This window comes from Drosophila biarmipes, chromosome X (genome assembly GCF_025231255.1).
Source record: "Drosophila biarmipes strain raj3 chromosome X, RU_DBia_V1.1, whole genome shotgun sequence".
In the NCBI taxonomy this organism is placed as follows: domain Eukaryota; kingdom Metazoa; phylum Arthropoda; class Insecta; order Diptera; family Drosophilidae; genus Drosophila; species Drosophila biarmipes.
The window spans coordinates 18,763,179-18,784,467 of record NC_066611.1 but is presented as its reverse complement, the minus strand read 5'-3'; the positions used below and the strand labels follow the sequence as shown (position 1 = coordinate 18,784,467).

The window sequence follows — 21,289 nt, the reverse complement described above, 5'->3', positions numbered from 1 at the left end:
GTATATATTAAGAGGGTTTCGTCAGTGCGAGTGGAGTGTTTGCAATAAAATATACATAAACCAAGGCTGGTAGTGTTATTAGGGGAAATGTAGTCCGAATTTTGGTCACGTTGGTCACACATAGTAATCCCGCATTTAAACGTCAGCACTACTCAAATCTCCCTGCTTTGCAAAACGTACTACATTTTTTCTACACCCAGCAGCACTCAGTTCAGAAGAATTCTCGTACATAAACACAAAATATGTGGTTCTTTTTGCTATTGACGGTAATGTATCTCATACTGCTCATTGACTACACACTGAATAGAATGGCTACCAAATCGCACGAGCGGCAATACATTGGGGCATTGAGGGAATCGCAGCGCAACATACTGAAGATTATCAACGAGGAGAAGAGGACTATTAACCGGACAACCCACATGTTGCGGTCAAGAATTGATGTAAACGAGAATTTTACTACAAAATTGGAAGCTGGACTGCGAAAGATACGGGCGAAGGCAAAGGTCATAGACAAGAAGCTGGGTAAGCTGGAAGACCAGATAATGGAAGCCAACTAGGGAAATGATAGTGAGATCTTTCCTAAAAAACAGAATTTTAAGAAAACTAAAATGAGCCATTCCTAAAAATTAATTAGATAATCTCTGCAGCTTTTTAAATACTTTAACTTGTTCGGTTAAATCGATTTTCAAGCAAATGTATAGGTCGAGATATGGCAAAAGGATATTGGATTTAGAATCGAATAGCAAAATATACAAGATAATGGAAAATAACTCATCAGCGGAGAAATTAATTCCTTCTGAAAACCAGTAAAACCATAAACCATATTGATCTTTTTCAGTTTTTTAAATTTTTCAAATTTTTCAATTCGATTTGTCAATCGATTTTCAATTAAATCGATAACTCAAGACAAGGCAATCGCTTTCAAACTCTTTTTACCATCTCCAACCAGTGCTGCCATTTAAAAGAGCAAGCCAAATTTGACGTGAAAATAGCCAAGTTCGCCGCACCGCGCAGTAACACACGTGCGCGTGTTTTGATTTGTTCGTAAACAAAAATGCACTTGAATTGATTCTGAAGCCGCTGCCAGTCGAATTAGCCACAGAATGTCGCGCATCATAGTCAAGCAGCTGCCCAAGCATGTGAGTAGATGGGATCTACGGTCTTGCGGGAAGCTACAGCCCCACAACTCACCGATTTCAGATCACCGAGGACAAGCTGCGTCAGATCTTCGGGGCCCAGGGCACGATCACGGACCTGCAGCTGAAGTACACGCCCGATGGCAAGTTCCGGCAGTTCTGCTTCGTGGGCTACAGCTCCGAGGAGGAGGCCCAGGCGGCCATCCGGCACTTCAACAACACATGCATCCAGACCAGCCGGGTGCGCGTCGAGTCCTGCGCCGCCCTGGGCAGCGAGGAGAAGCCGCAGTCGTGGAGCAAGTACGCCAAGGACAGCAAGAAGAACCTGGAAAAGCTGAAGGCCAGGGAGGAGGAGGAGGCGGCGGCTGCCAAGGGCAAGGAGGCCAAGAAGAAGGGCAAGGAGAAGGCGGACAAGGTGGAGAAGATTCTCGGCAGGCACAAGGACGACCCGGAGTTCCAGGAGTTTCTGCAGGCGCACGACAAGTCGCGCACCCTGTGGGGCAACGATCTGGGCGTGAAGAGCGGCCAGGAAGAGCAGGAGGACGGTGAAGATGCAGAGGACCAGGAAGATACACCGGGTGGCAGGGATGACAGTGGCGTAGATGCCGATGCAGGGGATGAGGATGGCCAGGAAGAGGAGGCCGAGGACGATGACGACGAGGCAGACACTGGCAAACTGGCCGAGAAGCCCATCAGCGATCTGGAGTACATGAAATCCCTGATGGCACCCGCCTCCGGAGATGCCGCCAAGAAAACCAAATCGACCAAAACCAAGGCGGACAAATCCAACCTGGAGCTGTTCACCATCAAGATCCACAATGTGCCGTACAACACGAAGCGCCAGGAGGTGCTCAAGTTCTTCAAGCCCCTCAAACCCTACTCCGTACGGCTGCCCAGCAAAGTGCACGGCTTCTGCTACGTGGGTTTCAAGACGGAGAAGGACATGGCCAAGGGCATGCTGAAGAACAAGAGCTTCATCAAGGGCAAGCAGGTCTTCTTCTCCGACTTCACCGAGAAGAACAAGGTGACCAAGGCGATCAAGAGTGGGGAGTCATCGGCGGAAGGGGCTGCCGCAGATGCGGGCAACGCCAAGTGGAAGCACCAGCAGGACAGCTTGTCCAAGGAAGACGACATCTCCGAGTCGGGGAGGATATTCTTCCGCAACCTGGCCTACACCACCACGGAGGAGGAACTGCGCAAGCTGTTCGAGCAATACGGTCCCGTGGTGGAGGTGAACCTGCCGGTGGACAAGCTCACGCGGAAGATCAAGGGCTTCGGGACAGTCACCTACATGATGCCGGAGCACGCTCTGAAGGCCTTCAACACCCTGGACGGCACGGACTTCCACGGACGTCTGCTGCACCTGCTGCCCGGCAAGGACATCGAAAAGAATCCGCAAGACGACCTGGACGAGAACGATGCCAGTCTGTCGTTCAAGGAGAAGAAGGCCCTGAAGCTGAAGAAGAACGCCCAGAAGCCGATTGGCTGGAACACCCTGTTCCTGGGTGCCAATGCCGTGGCGGAGATCCTGGCCAAGCAGTTCAAGACCTCCAAGGAGCGCATCCTGGACACCAGCGAGGGTGGCAGCAGTGCCGCCGTCCGCCTGGCTCTGGGTGAAACCCAAATCGTCATCGAGATGAAGCGCTTCCTGGAGGAGGAGGGCGTCCGGCTGAATGCCTTCGATGAGCCCGCCAAGAAGCGCTCCAACACTGTGATACTGGCCAAGAATCTGCCGGCGGCCACCGAAACCTCGGAGCTGACGCCCATCTTCAGTCGCTTTGGCCCGATTGGCAGGATCGTGCTACCGCCCAGCGGGGTGACGGCGCTCATCGAGTACTGTGATCCCCTGGAGGCTCGGCAGGCCTTCAAGAAGCTGGCCTACAGCAAGTTCAAGAACGCCCCGCTCTACTTGGAGTGGGCGCCCGAGCAGGTCTTCACCAAGACCCTCAGCGGTGAGCCTGTGGTTCCCAAGTCGGAAGCCGAGCCGAAGCCCAAGGAGGAACCAAAGCAGAAGGCGCAGCCAGAGGTTAAGGCAGTGGAGGAGGAGAAGAAGGAGGAGGAACCCAGAGCAGAGGACGCCGATGATGAGCCCGAACCAAATACCACACTCTTCCTGCGCAACCTGAACTTCAAGACCGTGCAGGAGACCGTGGAGAAGCACTTCCGCCACTTGGGCAGCATCCACACCGTGGAGATAGCCAAGCGCAGGGATCCCGAGAACCCGCGTAACTTCAACTCCCTGGGCTACGGCTTCATCCAGTTCAAGAAGGCCTCGGTTGCGGAGCATGCTCTCAAGAACCTGCAGCTGACCCACATCGACGGCAATCCCGTGGAGCTGAAGCGCAGCGACCGCGTGCTCAAGTAAGTAGTGGAAATCGTGCAGTAAACCCAAGAGATTAACCACTTCCTATCCCTGCCAGGACCCAAGACAACGATGGGGCACAACGTCGACTGGCCTCGCAGAAGAAGCAAACCGGCACCAAGATTCTGGTGCGGAATATTCCCTTCCAGGCGCAATACCGCGAAGTTCGAGACATATTCAAGTGGGTATTGGTCCTACCTGTTGCTCTGGAACCGGAACTCTTGATATACTATTTCTAATCCGTGCTAATCCCTCTCTCCAGGGCCTTTGGCGAGCTGCGTTCTCTGAGGATCCCCAAGAAGGCCACCACCGGCGAGGAGGCGCACCGTGGCTTCGGCTTCGTTGACTACATGTCCAAGGCGGAGGCCAAGCGCGCCTTCGAGGCGCTGAGTGCCAGTACGCATCTCTACGGCCGTCGCTTGGTCCTCGAGTGGAGCGCCAACGACGACGGCCAGGACGTGGAGGAGCTGCGCAAACGGACGGCTGCCAAGTTCGGCGAGAGTCAGTCGGTCACGGCGGCGAAACGCAGCCGGAAATCCTTCTTCGATGTGGAGGGCAGTGTGCAGCCAAACCAAGAGGACGACGAGGAGGAGCAGTAGTGCCCCATTTAGCTAGCTTAAACCTTGATTCAAGTGTATAAAGTAAAGATTATAATAAACGTAAATTATAATTTAAAAAAACAGAGGGGAGAATCCTGCTTTTGTAGTTCAAATATTTCCGTGAAATCTCGTTGGCAATTTCTAAATAGAATATACTTTATTTTACGCTTCTGTTTATATAAAAACCTAAATAATTAATATAAAACAAGACGAGAAAAAAACAGAATTTCAAGCAAACACATACATCGTATATCATCAATCATTGATCAATCAGCCGGGAAAGTCGCTACCTCACTTTAGTAAATTATAGTACTAGTAGTAGTAATTAATTATATGTAGGTTGGTATATACGTCTCTAGATATATACGCGTAATATTGAAAATATTTGCAATTTATGCTTTCCCCCCTCGAATTCTGTTCTTACTCTGCAATAGTTGCAGCAAGCAGCGAGGGTTTCGCATCTAAGGGTAAAGCATACAGTCTACAGATCTACGGAAATATCTGTAATACGTGGGAATAATGTTTAGTAAGCGGAGGAGCAGCTAGTTAGTGTTAGACACTTGATCATCCCAGGTGTGTGTTGTTCTCGTTGCTGATGTGTGTGCTGTGTTGTGCGTGTGTGAGCCCGCCATTGAGCAGATTTGTTCACGTCCCGGATCCCCAGCGGGGTCCTGGTGGGGCATATCATTCCGTATTCCTCGCCAGACCCATCCTCGTCTTCCTCATAGTTGCAGTTCCGGTTTCTGGTATATACAATTGGCAGCGCAGGTGTATCAGGGTGTTTGCACGTGTGACTTTAGGCGAATTTCAAGCGTTTTCAGTGTGTTCAGGCGTTTCTCGTGTTTACTTTGTGCAGGGGCGTGGCAGACAGGTGGGGGCGTGGTGTATGCGTAGGCTATCCGTCGGATTTCGTTCGTATTACCGCTATTGCTATGTAAAAAAAATATATAATTTATGTTTATATATATGCATATATATATTCCATATGTATATCTGTGCAGACGGCCTTCTGGGTCCTAATCCTTCTTGATGCGCGCCTGCAGGAAGCAGTAGAGGATGCCGGCCTGGGCCATCACATCCACGGTGCTGGCCGCCAGCGGATCCTTCTGCTTCACCTGCGTTTGGCCCGGCCGCAGCAGGGTGGGCCCAAACACCATGGCCAGGTTGTGCAGCGACATCTTGTTGTCCGCCTCCTTTTCGTGGACTCTACGGGGAGCGAATCAAGGCACAGGTAAGTAAGATTTCGACTTCACACAAAAGACTGGGGCGCACCTTATTAGATGGTCCAGAATCGAGTTGATGGAGGCCTTGTTGACCTGCGGCAGCTCCTCGAAAACCTTGAGCAGCTCGTTGATTCGCGTGGATTCGTTGTTGTTGCTAAAGGCGCTGAATGTGTCGAAGAATCGCGGATACAGCTGGTCCGTGAACAGGGCCTCGGGCAGCTCCCTCAGGAAGGTCTTCAAAATGCCGGTCACCGAATGGATGTCCACCTCGCGCAGCAGCTGCTCCGCCTCGTAGGCATCTGCAGATGCAAAGGGACGCCATTAGCAAGAAGCACAGGTTACCCCCCAGAGGCGTCTACTCACCCGACTCAAAAGCCTTCTTGAGCTTGGCCAGATCAGAGGCGGAACCGCTGACGCGGTAGCAGCCAACCTCGAGCATCCCCCGCCGCTCCACCTCCCGAATGCAGGCACTGATGATGAACGGAATGTCGCGTTTCTCGCGTCTGAAAGGGCACGAAATAGCCATAAGAAGAAGAAAGCTTGGAGGGCAGAGCTGTACCCACTTTAATACTTGACTCATTTTGGCACCGAAGAGCGCTCCCGGCTTGGTGGTGGCGCGGCACAGCTCGCCGGGCACGAACCGGAAGCTGCAGCCCAGCTCCAGGGTCTCACTAAGCTTGATGGTGCGCGGCTGTGTGGTCTCCGTCAGCCAGCTGAGGCTCAGCTGCGGGATCAGAGGATAACATTAAAATCCAGACCAATTTCTCTATAGAAATCAGCTCACCTTGAGTATGTGCTTGGCCCTGAGCAGCGGCCGCTCCTTGGCCTCGTAGAGCAGGATGCGCACATTCTGGCTGCCCTCCAGCTCCAGCATGAAGCTCTCGTTCCACAGCGGCGTTTGGCTGCGGCACACCATCTTGGTGGTGGCCTTGCGGAAGTAGTGACCGTACGAGTCCACCTCGATGCAGATGTACAGGTCGGCCGCCTGCTCCAGGCCGCCCAGTCCCTGGACCGCCATGTGCAGATCGCCGACCAGCAGGCTCTCGTCGTTGGTGTTGCGCATCAGATACGAACCCATTTCAGTCTTCATGCCCTTCTGCATGGCCACAATGAAGGCGGTGACCTCCAGCGAGTTGATGGTGTTGGCGCCGGGCAGGTTGCACTTTTGCTGAGGATTAAAGGCGCCCAATTAACTCCAATTCGATTCAATCGAAATACGACGGCTTACTCACCTTGAGCGACGTGATCGAGTCGATCCACTGCGTCCGCTCGAAGTCCGAGCTGAGGAAGAAGGTCATGGTCTTGTTGTTGGCCTTGTTGCCCAGCCGCAGCACCAGGTTGGGCGTGGCCAGCACCAGCTGCGACTCCAGATCCGCCAGCTTGCGGCGGTACTTGTCGCCGGAGCGCACCCCGCCGCCCCCGCTGTTGGCCACCTCCATGGCCAGTTGATCCCGAACCGAGCGCAGGTTGCGCTTCACTTGCGAAATATTCGCTGGACTAGATTCCTTCAGCTCGGCCGCCGGATCCGCCTCCTCGAAAATGGATATCTCCTTCAGCGGGATGAACCACTTGAGCTCGTAGTCGATGCGATCGCGGCCCAGCGCCTTGTACTTGGCGCACGCAATCACATCGTTGAACAGGAAGAGGTGCCGCAGCTTGCGGTGGCCGTCGACCAGCTCCACAATGAACGAGTTGCGCACCATGCGTCTGAGGTTGCGATTCGATTCGCTGGGCAGCCGTTGGTTGACCACATTGAACTGGTTGAGGAACATCTGGATGATCTTCTGCGCCTGCCGCAGCGGCTGGTGATCCGGATGGGCGTTGGGGGTCTCGCGCAGCAGATCGTTGAACACCAGGGCGTTGATCTGCACACGGGCCACCGGCTTGTGCAGCAGATCCTCCAGCGTCAGCGACTGCTCCGTCTGCAGGTTGACCACAATGGTCGAGACGATCTTCTTGAACTGCGGATTGTTCGCGCTGCACTTCTTCACCGTCTCGATGGCGCTCTTGTAGTTGTGCAAGAAGGCGCTGTACAGGTCGAACATGTCGGCCAGGCGGCGGAAGGGCTCCCCGATCAGCACATCGCCGCCCTCGTGGGACACTATGGTCTTCAGGTCGGACAGGAAGGCGGTGTGCAGGTCGTGGAGCTCGTCGATCTTGAAGAAGATCGTGTTCTCCTCCTCCTCCTTGATCACAGGCTGCGACGTGTTCAGGGTTGCGTGGATCGCCTTCTTGTACTGCATTTCAAATTGATATTAATTAGCGAGTTTATAAAGTGTATCACCTTCTCTGCATCGCGTTTATAATTTTACAAACTACCGAATTTGACAAATACCCAAATACCCCGCCCCAACCCCTAATATACGCTTCAAAATTTGGTCCCTCGAGCCGGATCACTCACCTGCATCATTTTGTTGAGGCACTCCACGTAGATCGTCTCGCTCTGGATAATGGAGCTGAGTATGGATCGTATTTTGGCACCGCGCGCGTTTCCACAAACCTAGGGAACGGAAAAGCGAACCACTTGGATGAGATGGGGGGCAGTGAGAGCGGCATATGTACACACAAGGTGGGGTGGATGCGGGCTAGCAAGTGTCTACAACCCTTTCAGACCGTTTCCAAAGCTAAATACCATTCGCTACATGCGATAGCCTGGCAAAGTGCGATTTTTGCTCTTTGCAAAGCTATCCAAACATTAAAACCAAACCAAATCTGGCATGAAATGGATGAGACAGAGAGGGGAATACGCTATGCGCACAATCAAGTGGGAGCAAACAGGACAAAACCATGTGGGGATATCGATCTTGGGATCGTGTTCATATATACAATTTGCACAAAACAATAAAATGGGTGTGATTGTGGGCGTAAACTGAAGCACAAACGAAGACAGAACTCAAGTAGGAGGCACAAACACACGTTACAAATGGAAAACAAGCGCATTCTAAAGCAGTAGCTATACAGATTATGTACACAGAATATAGATATATGAATGTATATACAATACAGTGGATGCTGGCGATGGGAAGATCGTTAAAACCCATCCCATAAAGCATACACTGTTCGAATTAGCCAACTAGGGCAGCTATATAATCCTGATCCGGGTACTCACAAGTATCGCTGAAACTAAGTTCTGTTGGGAGAAGAGAGCAGAAACGAAAAATCTTGGTTAGTACGGTATTAGTAAGTAAGGAATATCTTTTAAATGTAGAATGGTTATGAATTTCGATAGGGGATAGGGATTTGTAGAAACCAATAATAATAATACAGACTTTTAGAGCAATCACTCTTGAGAACTCTTAAAATCTTCCTTAGATTCGAAACTATGATTCAGCAGGCCGACTGCTCGTGACCACAGAGATATCAGGCATTACTTTTACGCCGTGATTAATAAAGTTAATTAATTATGAACTTATGCATGACGATTGGTTATAAATAGAAAATGAATCGCAAACAATCTATAAGAAATGCGAAGCATGTTTAAATGTTTTCAGATAGTTAGGCCTTCCTTCCTCTGAAACATTCCGTTTCTGAGGGGTCTCGAGATTACTCTCCCCATAGTAAGCACATGCATTTTGGAAGCAATTAGCGCTTACGAAAAGCATGTTAAGTGCCGAAGCGTGCGCTTAGTCATCTCACACACAGGGGATTGCATCAACCCTAGAGCGTAAGTAAGCTTTCAGCTTGAATCTTGGGCATTCGGAAGCTACACAGCCACATGGCTGCGAACGATGATCGGAAAGTGGTTAAACACAACGAAACGACAACGTTGAGTTGGCTGGGAATGGGAAAAGCTGGTGGGGCACTGGGTAATGGCCGCTGTGGAATGGAACTGGAACTCGAACCGGGACTGGGGCGTTCATCCGTGACATGACAACAAACCTTGCGAAGTGCTCCCGGCGTTGTTTGTGACGTGGTCTGGTCGTCGTGCGAAATGGTGCGCAATATCGGCGGACCCTCGTACTCCCCGTCGCTGTCCAGCGAACTAGATCTCGTCTCGTTGCTCTGCCTGCAAAGGGTTATCCGCATCAGTTAATCCAACACATATAAAGTTCGCGCTGCAACTCACTGTAGGAAGTAGTCGATGTTGACGTAGTTGGAGGTCCTGCCTGGAGATTCGGGATCCGCCACACTGGTCGCCAGGGGCAAGGTGCTGCTGCCGGGCGTCGACAAGTCGTCGCGACTGGAGGAGGAGCCGGTGCGGCCGGGCTTGATGAACACGTACTCCCCATCGCCGTTGTCCAGCGGCACGCTATCGTAGTACGGCTCGTTGTCCGCTGCAGTCCCGCCGGCTGCCGCCGACTGCTGGGAGGCCGCCGCCGCCTTGGCGCTGTCCGAACTCAGCGAGGAAACACTCTCGTAGCTCTTGATCTGCAAGGAACACTTGGTTAGCCAATCGTTTAAAAAAGCCAGAATACACGCTCCGCACGTACCACCTCTGATATGCCTTGTGATGCCAGCGACTCCTTGGAGCCCACAGTCCGCTGGTTCGCCGATCCACCCTCCGCATCGCTGGCCTGCAGGCAGGTGCGCGACTTCTTCTCCAGACTGCTCGTGGAACTGCTGTCCGCCGCTGCCAGTTTGGCCGTTTTGTTCAGACTACCAGTGGGCGAGGCGCCCACGCCGGTTCGTCCCGGGGTCAGCGATCGCCCCGGCGTCGAGGCAGTGCGTCCTAGACTGCCGCCGCCCGAGGGCGAGGAGTCGTTCCTCTTCGCCTGCTCCAAGCTGTCTGTCTTGCCCACCATCTTGCGGCCCAGTTCCTCCATCAGCTCCGGATTGTTTACGTTGACGAATTTGCCCAGTTCCGGTGTGGTCTTGCGATTCGCCGCATACTTGGAGTCCAGATTCTCGGACGACTTCTGGCGCAAAATGTCCGAGGGCTTGATGTTGCGCTCCAGCGAGTTGCCCGGGCTGTCGGAGGAGAGGCTGCCGCCGGAACTGCTGGGCAGCGGCATGGTGCTGCCCACGAAGGGAGTCTCTCTCTTGGGCGAGGACGACAGCTGCTGCTGGCTGGGAATGGTGGGCGGCTCCACGCGCCGAATGTTCTTTGGCGGAGGTCTGTGGGGGCGAAGAGGCGGGGTTATTGGTAGGGAAATCGGTAGAATCACTTAAAACTGGCTCACCTGGGTGGCATTTTCTTCTTGGCCTCCACGTGGGCGGCGTACGAAGTGAGCGACGGCGACAGCGGAGGGGCCGTGGCTTCCGCATAGCGAGCGAATGTGGAGGGCGGCGTGGGTTGCTGCTGCTGTGTGTCACTGACCCCCGAGGTGGCTCCATCGTCGCCCTCCTTGTCTTTGGCCTCCTTGACCTGGATGACGGTGACGTACTGCGAGGTGGACTTGCGCAACGGCTGTTTGGCGGCGTTCGCCTCCTTATCGACATCGCCACCGGCTGATCCTCCTCCCGCCGATGATGATGACCCGGCTGCTCCATTGTCCGGCTGGGCCTTTATGGAGGCCGCCAGTTCGGTGATGCACTGCTGCAAGGCTCCGTTGGTGTCCTTCTCGTTGCCACTGTCCTTGTCGCGCTCCTCCCGCTCGAAGTTCAGCTCCGCTATCCGCTTGCCCGTGGCTGGGGCCGAGTGGAGCGGACCGCTGGCCACCGCTGCCGCTCCCGTGCCGCTGCCACTCCCACTGCCGCCGCCTTCGGCGGCATTTGTGTGTGTTGCTGTGTACTTGTTGTCCGTGTTAAGGGACAGGCGGTCCTTGTCCTTGCCGCCGGCCGAGGTGGAGGACTCGCGCAGATTTAAACTAGATTTCTGTGAGTAAACGAAGACAAGATGGCGAGCCAGTGAGTAAATCAATTCGGCGATCTTTGAACCAATCAGTGGCAAATATTAATGTAACTCAATCAAGACTCAAGTGAGTCGCGGGAATTTACATTTTGTGCTTCTTAGAAGCGAAACCATGTGGTCTTTATGGGAATAATGAAAAATAAAAGTAGTTTCTAGGCATTTCAAGATCGTAATAATATATTCTATATTTCCTAGGTATTTTAAGATCATATGTATAATGATTTCATTAGGCGAAGTAATACTTTCCAGCTTGAAAAGATTTGAGTACTATGGAGTAATATCCATTATAAAACAAAAAAATAATATAACAAAGTATTTAGAAATAAGTTTCTTAGGATTTATAAAATTAGATTATAAGCAAATCCTACATATAAGAAGAAAACATATAAGTAAAGATTTAAAGAGTTACGATAACATGATTTTTGAAATGCAAATTGTGAAAAATAATGTTAAGATCATATATTTTAAGAACTCTACACCTAGTTAATAGGTAGGTGTTCCGTTTAGAATGATAGTGGAAAGTGAAATACAGTTTTTGAAAACATGTTTTAAGAATATACCTTGAAGAAGTATATACTTTAGTTAATGGATAGGTAGTCCCCTCTTCAGCATAAAGCAAATAAACAAGGATTTTAGAGGTATGATAACATGATTTCTGGTCTCTCCAGACTAAAAAAACCCCATATAACCGAATCCTAACTCATATTCCAAAATACCACCTCCAGAGTTGAAAGTTCAAGCGTTTCTGGCCCCCGGATAGAGTTTAGTTATGCAGAAGCCCCCGAATAAGTGAGCCAAATTAACATATGCCAACGAGTTGAGCGGAGAAATCGGTGGCAGTTCTTGATGGCAGAGCCAAATCGGGACTTGGCCTGGCGTGGAGCAGAGAATATGGCCGATTCCCCGGCCGCGTGCTATTTGGGCTGGCTCTAATCCCAGGGCACACTCCATGCCACCCACAGAAGGGCGCCAACGCCTCTGCGAACTATTTCCATGTACCATTTCTTATTCGCCGCCGTTTTCCGCTGGCCAATCGAGCTGCCGGGCACGTAGCGCATTTCATTTCGCCTAATTTCATTCCGATTCGAGCCGTTTCTCCACTTTAAATGGCCAAAACCGACAAACTTGGCTCAGACTCGGACGCGTGCGTGCGTTGGATCTTTCTTTTGCTCGCTTTTTTCCTTTTCACGTCTCATGTCTCATGTCTTGCCACACAATTTTGGGGCTTTGAAAAAGTGAAAAGCACGCGGGTAAGCAGAAACAAACAAATAAGTGAAACAGAAAAAATAAAGAGAGCAGTGCACAGACAACGCGCTTATTGCCAAAAATAATAATAAATGTATAATAAAAGTGAAAAATTGCCAACCGAAAGGTGTCTGGGTGGCGGGATGTGGCACCGCCTCCAAGTGGGTGGTGGCCAAGTGGCGGGGGATGAGGCTGCGGCTGTGGCTGTGGCTGTGGCTGCGGCTGGGGATGTGACCAAGCGGAGCGAAGAAGAAAGCGTGCCCAAGTGCGACTCGGAGACCGAGAGGTCGATGGCTACTTGGCCAGAGCCCCTGCTTCTGGGCCAGTTGGAGGTGTGTGTACGAGGCAAATAAAGTTTGAGCAAACTTTAGGGGCCACTTATTACTTGGATAGAGGTATTCTTTATAAGTATATATTATATTATTTATGGGTAATATTGCTGAGAACTACAATAACTCCTAAATAATTATATTCGTTATACTTCTTAAAATTGAAAGCATAAAAGCAGAAACCAAACTAGTAAAGATAAAACATTATTATTTCTACCAAATATAGTCAATAACTGATTCAGCTCCAAATAAATATCTATTCCAGACCTACGATTAGTTATTACTAGTGTATAAAAAACCACATATCATTTGGAATACATCAAAAAAACAAAATTAATATAGAAACCCTTACTTTCATTTTACATTCCCCACTACAAAGCCCTCTGGTATTATCACATGATCTAGGGCCTGAATATTTCTCCCTGTGTGCCCCCGTTTCCCCCTTCACGCCCTTCTCGTTCTCTGATACAATTACTTAGCATATTGTTCAATTAACAGGCACTCGGGGTCATAGGCAGCTTATCAGAGCCGCATTTTCTCATGGATGTGCGGGTGAGTAATGACAGGTTAACCCCTCGCAGGCACTTGTCCTCCAAATGGGACAGCAAGGGTTAAAAATAGAAATGTCACCAGAAGAGTCAGAAGCATATATAACAAGTCGGGAAAACCTTTAAAGAGCATTCATACGATAGCCAAGCCTAATTATAGTTAAAACAAAAAGTAAAAAAAATATTAAATAAACAAACTGATGAAATATTTTATGGTATCCACATTTTAAAACATTAAAATATATATTTAAAGGGCACTAATTATAACTTTTTGATTGAGCCAAGTCTATTTATAGTAATAATGTAACAAAATGTTGAATAAAAAAAAGCTCAAATATTTTTTAGTATCTCTATTTGAAAACATTAATAAATACATTTAAGGCGTGTTAAAATTAAAATATCACAAGAGACAGAGCCAATTTATCATGCATCAAGATAACCTTTGAAGATGCTTATCAATGTTTGTCAATCTATATACATTTTTAATTTAGCCAATCAGTTAATTGAATAAATAAAATGATAAAATATATCATGGTTTCCCCTTTAAAAACATTGAAATACGTATTTATGGCAGACAGCAGAGAAAACCTGCATGCAAATGGGTGTTAATGGAGTTTATGACACCATAGTTGGTTCCAAAAACCTATGATTCAATATTTGGCATTTCGCAGACAATTAAGATCGGCGGACGTTAGGGTTTTTCCACAGAATTCTTCAGACATTTATACTGATCTTTGGGTTGCTGAGACCTTGTTGGCCTGGCCAACCCCCATCAGCTGACTCGCCTTGGCATTTTCTTTTACTTTCCATTTCCCAGCCCGCAACAGCTGTTAGTCAACTGCTAGCTTGGAAAATCAGCCTGTTCGATTTTTAGTCGTAATCTCCTGGCCAAAAGGCGCCCGCATGTAACTACAAGTGTCCCCTCTCTTACTTTGTCCACGGGCCTTATAGATATGGCTGGCAGCTTATCAGCGCACACACTGTGCGACGCTCACGCCTTTCTTAACCCACCGACGCGCTTTTCCCAGCCCTTTTGCAGCAAAGATCGCAGCAATAGCACTGGGAATGTGCTTCGAGATGCTGGAAATATTTGCATATTTAGGGATATATGTTATGGGATAATTCTAAAAAAAACACTCATTACAGAAAAAGGGAATGAAATTCCTTGGAACCCAAAAACTTTAATATTATCTATAAAATCCAGTAATATTTTGTAAAAAAAATATATTATAATTCCCGAGAAACCTACTTATCAAAAAAATAGTGTGTCAAAAAAGGTAGGTTATTTGTTTATATAATAAAACGTTGTTATCTATTCTTCTAAATCCTGATGAAATAACCTCTTGCCAGTGTATTTTCCAATCCTCCAATCCTATCCATAGCAAATAATCCCTTTCTGATCGCCTTGTAGAACCAGTAACCTATGAAACCCTACTTGAAATGCCTTTTTGCTCAACAAATCGCGGGTTAAGCCCTGTCTGGAGGAACTCCAAAGGTATATGATCTTAGAACCCTGTAATTTACTTGAAATATCTTCTTTTTTCCCCATATGTAGGGGGCTTACAATGCCAGCCCTTGCTTACGCTTGCGTTTCCGCGAGTGCTCTGCCTTAAGGCCCATTTATTTAGCCGCTATTGCTTAATTTCTTGGCTACACGACTGTGTATTTGTGCACTGGCGGATAGATATGGGGGGCCCCGAGATACGGCACGACGTCTACGTGTGTGCGATAGGTGATAAGTTTTTATTGATTTCGACTTGTGATAATACAGCAACAACTGCTGCAGCGCTGGGATGTATTTCGGTGTCTTTTTGGGGCTGGGGATTGGGGCTTGGGGCCCTGGTCCTCGGCCGGTTACGCACCCCTCTGGACCACAGCTTGAACTTCTCTTTGAAGGAGGCCATGCTCCCGGGCCAGCGCCACTTTGCTGAGCTATCCTCCTGGCCTTCCCCTTGTCTCGGTCGCGAACAGGGCGCAGGGCACAGGGCACAGGGCCTGTGGGGCGGGCAGGGCGGTGCGGCGACTTAGTGACGATGACTAGGCGACCACGAAACTTGAGTCAACCGAAAAACAAAACACGTTAACACTCACACACACTCGCGCGGCAAGCGAAAAGCGGAAGGCGGAGCTCAACGAATGCAAAAAAAAGGCGAACAAATTGTTAAATTTTTACGTAATTTTGTGTTATTGTTTGCCCTACGTGTTCCTCGCAGGTGTTCAACTGGGCCCTGTTCTGGCGCTTCTCGAAACAGCTCGCGCAACTTCAATCTTTCGCCGCACGGAATGTATCTGGACTTGGCCGCGCATCCGTATCCGCCCGTTCGTCCCGTCACTGTTGTTCACCCAAAACTACACTGGCGACAGTGGGTGACAGTATATGCGGCGACGCCAGCGGCAGCGCGAAAACCCAAAGAAAATAATACTCACACACGCCCGACCAGTATAAAAAATATAAAGACCGGCGGTGTGGGTAGATAAGGGGTCGCTATTCGAGATATCGGAGCGAGTGATTGTGGAGTGGTAGCGCCCATGGACGTACGCACACACCCACAGTGCAGCCTCGGCGGGGCGAACCTTCCAGTCCCGAACCGGAGAAGTCCCAGGATCGTGGGGGTGACCTACCTAATATTTGCTAAAATTATATAATAAACCTGATCCGAAAAGATACAAAAAAAAAAACGCAAGATGTTCTACTGGTATTTCCATAGTCTTATCATTTCATATCCTTAAATAAAATGTTACAATAAACCGAAACCGAATAGATGGGAAAATGTCTCAGGATCATATGATGTTTCCAAAAACATATTATTTTTATCCAAGAATAATATACTCCTAACTCGAAAAGATCAGAAAAATACTAAGATCATATGATTTTTAAGGGTTACCTACCCAATATTTCAAAAATTATATAATAAGCCTGATCAGAAAATATACAAAAATCTCAATATCATATTGATTTTAACTTGTTCTACTGATAATTCCATAAACTACTTTACATCCTTAAATAAAATGTTAAAATAAACCTAACCCGAATAGATGGGAAAATACTTCAAGATCATATTAATTTTTGGGGGTTTAGATGATGTTTCCATAATCGTTCTATCTTTACCGAAGAATAATGTAATCTTAATTCGAAAAGATCAGAAAAATGTCAAGATCATATGATTTTTAGGGGTTTACAAAAAACCTAATCCGAAAAGAAAAAAAAACTCAAGACCATATTGGTTTTTATATGTTATTATTTCCACAATGATATTTTTTTATATAAATGTACTATTTTTACCCAAGAATAATGTAATCCTAACTAAGTCTCAAGATCATATGATTTTTGGGGGTGCCTACCTAATATTTTCAAAAACGAATTATTTTAAAATGATATAATAAACGCAATCCGAAAAGATCGGAAAACATCCAAAGATCATAGTGATATTTAGAGGTTTCACTATAATTTCCAAAAAAAAAGCATAATTTTTACCATTGAAAAATCGAAAAAATCATTTTGATCATTTTGATTTTGGAGGCTTAACTGATATTTCCACAAACCTATCATTATTACCTAAATACAGTAAACCCAATCCGAAAATATTCTCGGGATCACTTAGATTATAAGAAGTTTAGCAAATATTTCCATAAACATATGATTTCAACCATATAATGATGGTTTTTTTTTTAAATATCATACATAGATCAAGAATGGTGTGGGTTCAAATCCTATTAAAGTTTCTCTTACTATCGATGGTAACTTTGAGTAACTCTTGTTTCAATTTTAAAAGGCAAGATATAGGGGCAGCTGTTAGTTCGTGTTAGGAAAGCACGACTGTACCCATACAGGGTCTCGGAAAAAGCAGCTGTTTCATGAAGCCCAGCGAACTCAGGCCTCAAAGAGCCCCAGAACTCCGAGATTTCTCCGTACTGGAGGTAAACTCCAAGTCATCCATTGAACTTTCTAAAAACGAATATCATTATTCTGCGAACCAGTTCACTATCGATATTTCCGAGAGCTCCGCTCTGTGCACTTCTACATTCGCCTCGCTGGCCCCCGATTCTCCGCCTTCCACTCTCTGCTGATAAGGAGGCAATGACATTTGCGAAAGAAATCGAGCCCCAGAAGGAACCCACTCCGAGGGCTGGGCGCCTGGTAGCAATCCCCAGCCCTTGCCGATCGAAAGGAGAAGCTATATAGTTTCGGAGCATTGCTCATGGGGAAGGGGAGATCTTACAGTGAGTTCCCTTGGGAACACGACGGCGTCGTTAGGAAAGTAATGAATGGACTCGGAGTATTTATGCAAACGATCTTATCGAAATGGTGCTTCTAGCATTCGTTTCTTGTGAAAATCATTATAAAGTGATAAGCTATGTGCACTTATTTTGAGTTTCTCAATATAATCCTGGGGGAAGTAGATATGATCTAATGAAGAACATATTGTTCAGAGGTCCTAAAAGGATGTAGTTTAGGTTTGTGGATGAGCTACTTTTAGTAAATACCTCATTTCCATCCATTTCGTTGAATTGAAAACCTAAATTCAACAGATATAATATTATTTTTCTTATAAAGGAGTGATATCATACTCTTATTTTTAAGATGTAGCATATTTTGAGTTTATATTCTACTATTCTAAGCTACTTTTGAGTTAAATATCACAAAAGTAAGTTATATTGCACCTGTTTGTTGTTCCTCTAAAAGTTTTGATACTATACTTTTGTCTTGAGATATAGCTGCTTCAAGTAAGTATTCTCCTTTCTAATCAATTAAACACTAATTGGGCAGAAAATCGTATTCAAATATTCTAGTTTCTTTAGAGACAATAAATTAGTTTACTTAAGGTGTGATATAATACTCTTATTTTGAAGATTCCTAAATTCTTCCTCATTTACAATACAATTGTTATAAAAGTCGGATCAGGAAAAGCCAATTTCAGCCAATACAACAAACTTGTCCCCTTAAAAAGGTGAAATAATGCTCCTATTTTTAGGGTAAACATAAGCTCCTATGATCTTCTATACTCACAAACTCCTTGTCCACGCTGGCGGCGCTGCCCGCCGGCGGAGCTCCGTTGGTGGTGCTGCTGGCGTTGTTGGTGCTGCTCGCACCTGCGCTTCCGCTGCCGCTGGCCGCCTCGAAGAGGGCGGTGGGGTCGCCGCCAGAGGCGCGGTACTTCTCCACGTCGGACAGCAGCCGCTCCAGGTACTCCACGTAGAGCGTCTCCTGCTCGAGCTCCTTGCTCAGCTCGAGGATGCGCAGCTTGTGCCGCTCGAGACTGGCGCGCACGTCCTGCTCCCAGGCGTCCGAAAGCGAGCTCTGCGGGAAGCGCTGCATCCACAGGCGCTGGAAGTCGTCGAAGACGCTCATGGTGACCAGGAGCAGATCCTTCGAGTGCTCCTGCTGCTGCTTTAGCTGCTCCTCCGACTGCTCCTCCAGCTGCTCCTCCGACTGCTCCTCCGACTGCTCCTCCTCCTTCGCTGCGCTGGCTCTTCCGCTGCACTTGTCCCCCGCTCACTCCAGAGATGCGATTGCCGATGATGCTATATTAATGATGATTCTGCTCCGAGACGATGACGAAGAGAGGGCGAGGTTGCCTTTTATGTAACAACGAGCACCAGTTGTGCGTTGTCGCCTTCACCGCCTGCAAGAGTGTGTGTGAGATTCAGTATCTGTGTGCATGTCTTTTTCTTGCTTATTTTTCTTTTTTTTTCTGCTCTGTGCGTCACAGTCGAAGACTGAAATCTGGCATATCCTTGCGTGTGGGCAGCCACACAGCCAAAAACAACAAGAGCACCTCGACGAGGAGTGCTCTTCGAGGCCCTTTGTTTGACTAGGGGAAAGTGCGGGGGATGCTGGGCCCCTGGAGCACCAGTAAGTAGGTTCCTCGAGTATCTCGTGGGTAGGGCACAGCCTTTGGGTTCGCTTACCAAGCGGAGAGGGTTTTAAAACTTTGGCTCTACGGGTACTTTCTAGGAAATGGAATTACTTTAACGAGAATTTAAGGTTTTTCAAAAATAGTTAAGATATAAAAAGGTAAATTTCTGAAACATGCGATCTCCAAATACTTTCAATCCTACCTAAGCAGTGGTTTTTTCTCTTTCGAAAATCTATTTTTATGTGGTTTTTTAGAAGGCACATAAGCAAGAACTTGATAAGAAAAATGCTCATACTGTGGGAGGTTTTTCAATAATTTATGTGAAATACATATAATGTACAAGTCTCAGTTAAAAAATTAGCTTGTAAAGTTAATCTTCATTGGTTTTGATTTAAGCTAAAAGATTTAACCTCAGAAAAGCCAAAGTTTTCATAAAAAAAATATAAGAAAATTGAAAAAATTGGTTTTCAAACCAAACAGTCCAATTAGAATTCGATTTCAAAAGAAGCGGTTAAGACTTTGCCCAATAAGATCTCAAGCGGTTAAATAACCGGTTGCACTTGCACTTGTATTTGTTTTCGTGGTTGTTGTGCTTTTTGTTGTTGTTTCTCCAGTTGCAGATGCTCTTGTTGTTGTTGCCGCCGTGCTTTTGCCCTTTCGAATTGCAGCTGTGTGCGTGCGTGTGCGTGCTGCCTTGCAACTTTGTTGTTTTCTTTTCAGCCAAGGCCGAAATTGTTTTGCTGGCCCTTTGTTTTTGCAATGTTTTCCCCTGGTTTTTGGCTTTGCAGGCGCAGACGCAATGAATTTTCCTCGAGATTTTCTCGTTTTTATCAAAACGACAACAAAAGCGTAGCACACCCACACACACACACACACACACACAGAGCAGCGCACACAGACGCCGCAAGAGAGCGATGTTCCTTAAACAATTGTTGTTGCTAGTTAGTTTTGTGTTTTCTTCTGCTCTTCTCTCTGCCTCCTTCCACTTTTTCCGCCGCTTCTCGTCGTCTCTGCTTTGCCGAGAGACAAAATCAGTGGGCGTTGCAGCCTCAAAAACAGAAAGAAGCGAAGTAAAAGCAGCCACTGCACTCGAAAAAAATGTTTGGCCCTTCCAGGCACACGCACCCGGGCACCGTTATCCTGGTCTTTTACCGTTGGCCGTTTCAATTAGATTTCGCTTAGAAAAATCCACATATATATGTGTGAGTGTGTGTGCGTGTGCCTCACTGCTGGGCCAACACACAGACACATTTGCATATGTGCAGCGCTCAGGTGCTGCGCTGGTGTGCGTGCAAACTCGGCTTTGGTTTTTGGCTGCGTTTTCCAGTCGCATTTCCCCGAGGCCCGCAGAGCCGCCACTCACGTTTCATTTTCCGCCGCGCTTTTCATTCACTATTTTCACGATTCACTTTCACACTGATTGGAAATTCGACATATATACACTACACAAAAACCCCAGCCGAATTTATTTTACAAAAAAAACGATTTCATTTCGTGTCGAGTGCGACCGCGCGAATGCCTCCCAAAAATACCCCCCGGCTCGGGGGAAAACGCTTTTAATACTAGATGGTGGGCAAATATACCGAAAGTACGGTCGCTCTAAGGTGGGACGCGGCTTAGCGGTGTCACGCACCTTACGCATTTCTCATTGGATTTTTATTTAAAATAAGTTTATTTTTTAATTTTAGCTTTTTATTTGTTCAAATCTGCTTAAGTAAGGCCAATGGGGTACATGTTTGGCCACTCTGCACAATAAAGAATCTTTATATTGCGTAACTTAAACAAAAGCCCAGTTGCCCTGGCGTTGCCACCCTTTCTACGCCTCAACGGCTTTTCAAGAGTCCTATTCAAAAATAAATCCCCTAAACTTATTCCGAGAAACCCCCCAGATATAGTCCCTGTTTATGCGCCCAGCCCCAGGCTAAAGTCCAGCAGACTGCCGTCTTATCGAGCCCCGCTATTAGTCATTGATATTAATTAGTTTTTCCCGAATGGCTCCCTATTTTTAGCCCGAAAAACATCCCAGATTGACCTTAAATCGGCTTTATCGCCAGCTCGCAGATAATAATATGATATTCCGCCTTAGTTTCTTTGGTTTTCGCCGGCCTCTTAATCAGCCGCAGTTCGTTATTCTGACGTAGCACGGATCTGGTTAGGGATTCGGCGTTGGGCACGTGGATACGGCGGCCTCTTGTCTT

General features: G+C 47.6%; 2 protein-coding genes across 6 annotated transcripts; one reads left to right on the top strand and one right to left on the bottom strand.

Annotated features, from left to right (window-relative positions):
- Positions 1–187: 187 nt before the first annotated feature.
- LOC108023400 (probable RNA-binding protein 19) lies at positions 188–4,178 on the top strand. Its single transcript, XM_017092850.2, has 4 exons — positions 188–1,139; positions 1,201–3,497; positions 3,557–3,679; positions 3,761–4,178. The coding sequence occupies exons 1-4, from the start codon at positions 1,104–1,106 to the stop codon at positions 4,095–4,097; spliced, it is 2,793 nt and encodes a 930-aa protein (XP_016948339.1). The 5' UTR covers positions 188–1,103; the 3' UTR covers positions 4,098–4,178.
- Positions 4,179–4,235: 57 nt separating this feature from the next.
- LOC108023399 (active breakpoint cluster region-related protein) lies at positions 4,236–20,617 on the bottom strand. Of its 5 annotated transcripts, none has more exons than XM_017092846.3 (14): positions 20,455–20,617; positions 18,242–18,857; positions 10,441–11,075; positions 9,751–10,375; positions 9,387–9,688; positions 9,200–9,326; positions 8,430–8,450; positions 7,722–7,820; positions 6,553–7,557; positions 6,105–6,488; positions 5,884–6,044; positions 5,684–5,823; positions 5,370–5,619; positions 4,236–5,303 (listed from the first exon to the last, which is right to left on the bottom strand). In XM_017092846.3, the coding sequence occupies exons 2-14, from the start codon at positions 18,581–18,583 to the stop codon at positions 5,114–5,116; spliced, it is 4,281 nt and encodes a 1,426-aa protein (XP_016948335.1). In that variant the 5' UTR covers positions 18,584–18,857; positions 20,455–20,617; the 3' UTR covers positions 4,236–5,113. The 5 variants fall into 5 exon arrangements, with proteins under 5 accessions (XP_016948335.1, XP_016948336.1, XP_016948337.1 ...); XM_017092847.3 differs by lacking the exon at positions 20,455–20,617 and adding an exon at positions 20,217–20,428; XM_017092848.3 differs by lacking the exon at positions 20,455–20,617 and adding an exon at positions 20,244–20,428.
- Positions 20,618–21,289: the final 672 nt, after the last annotated feature.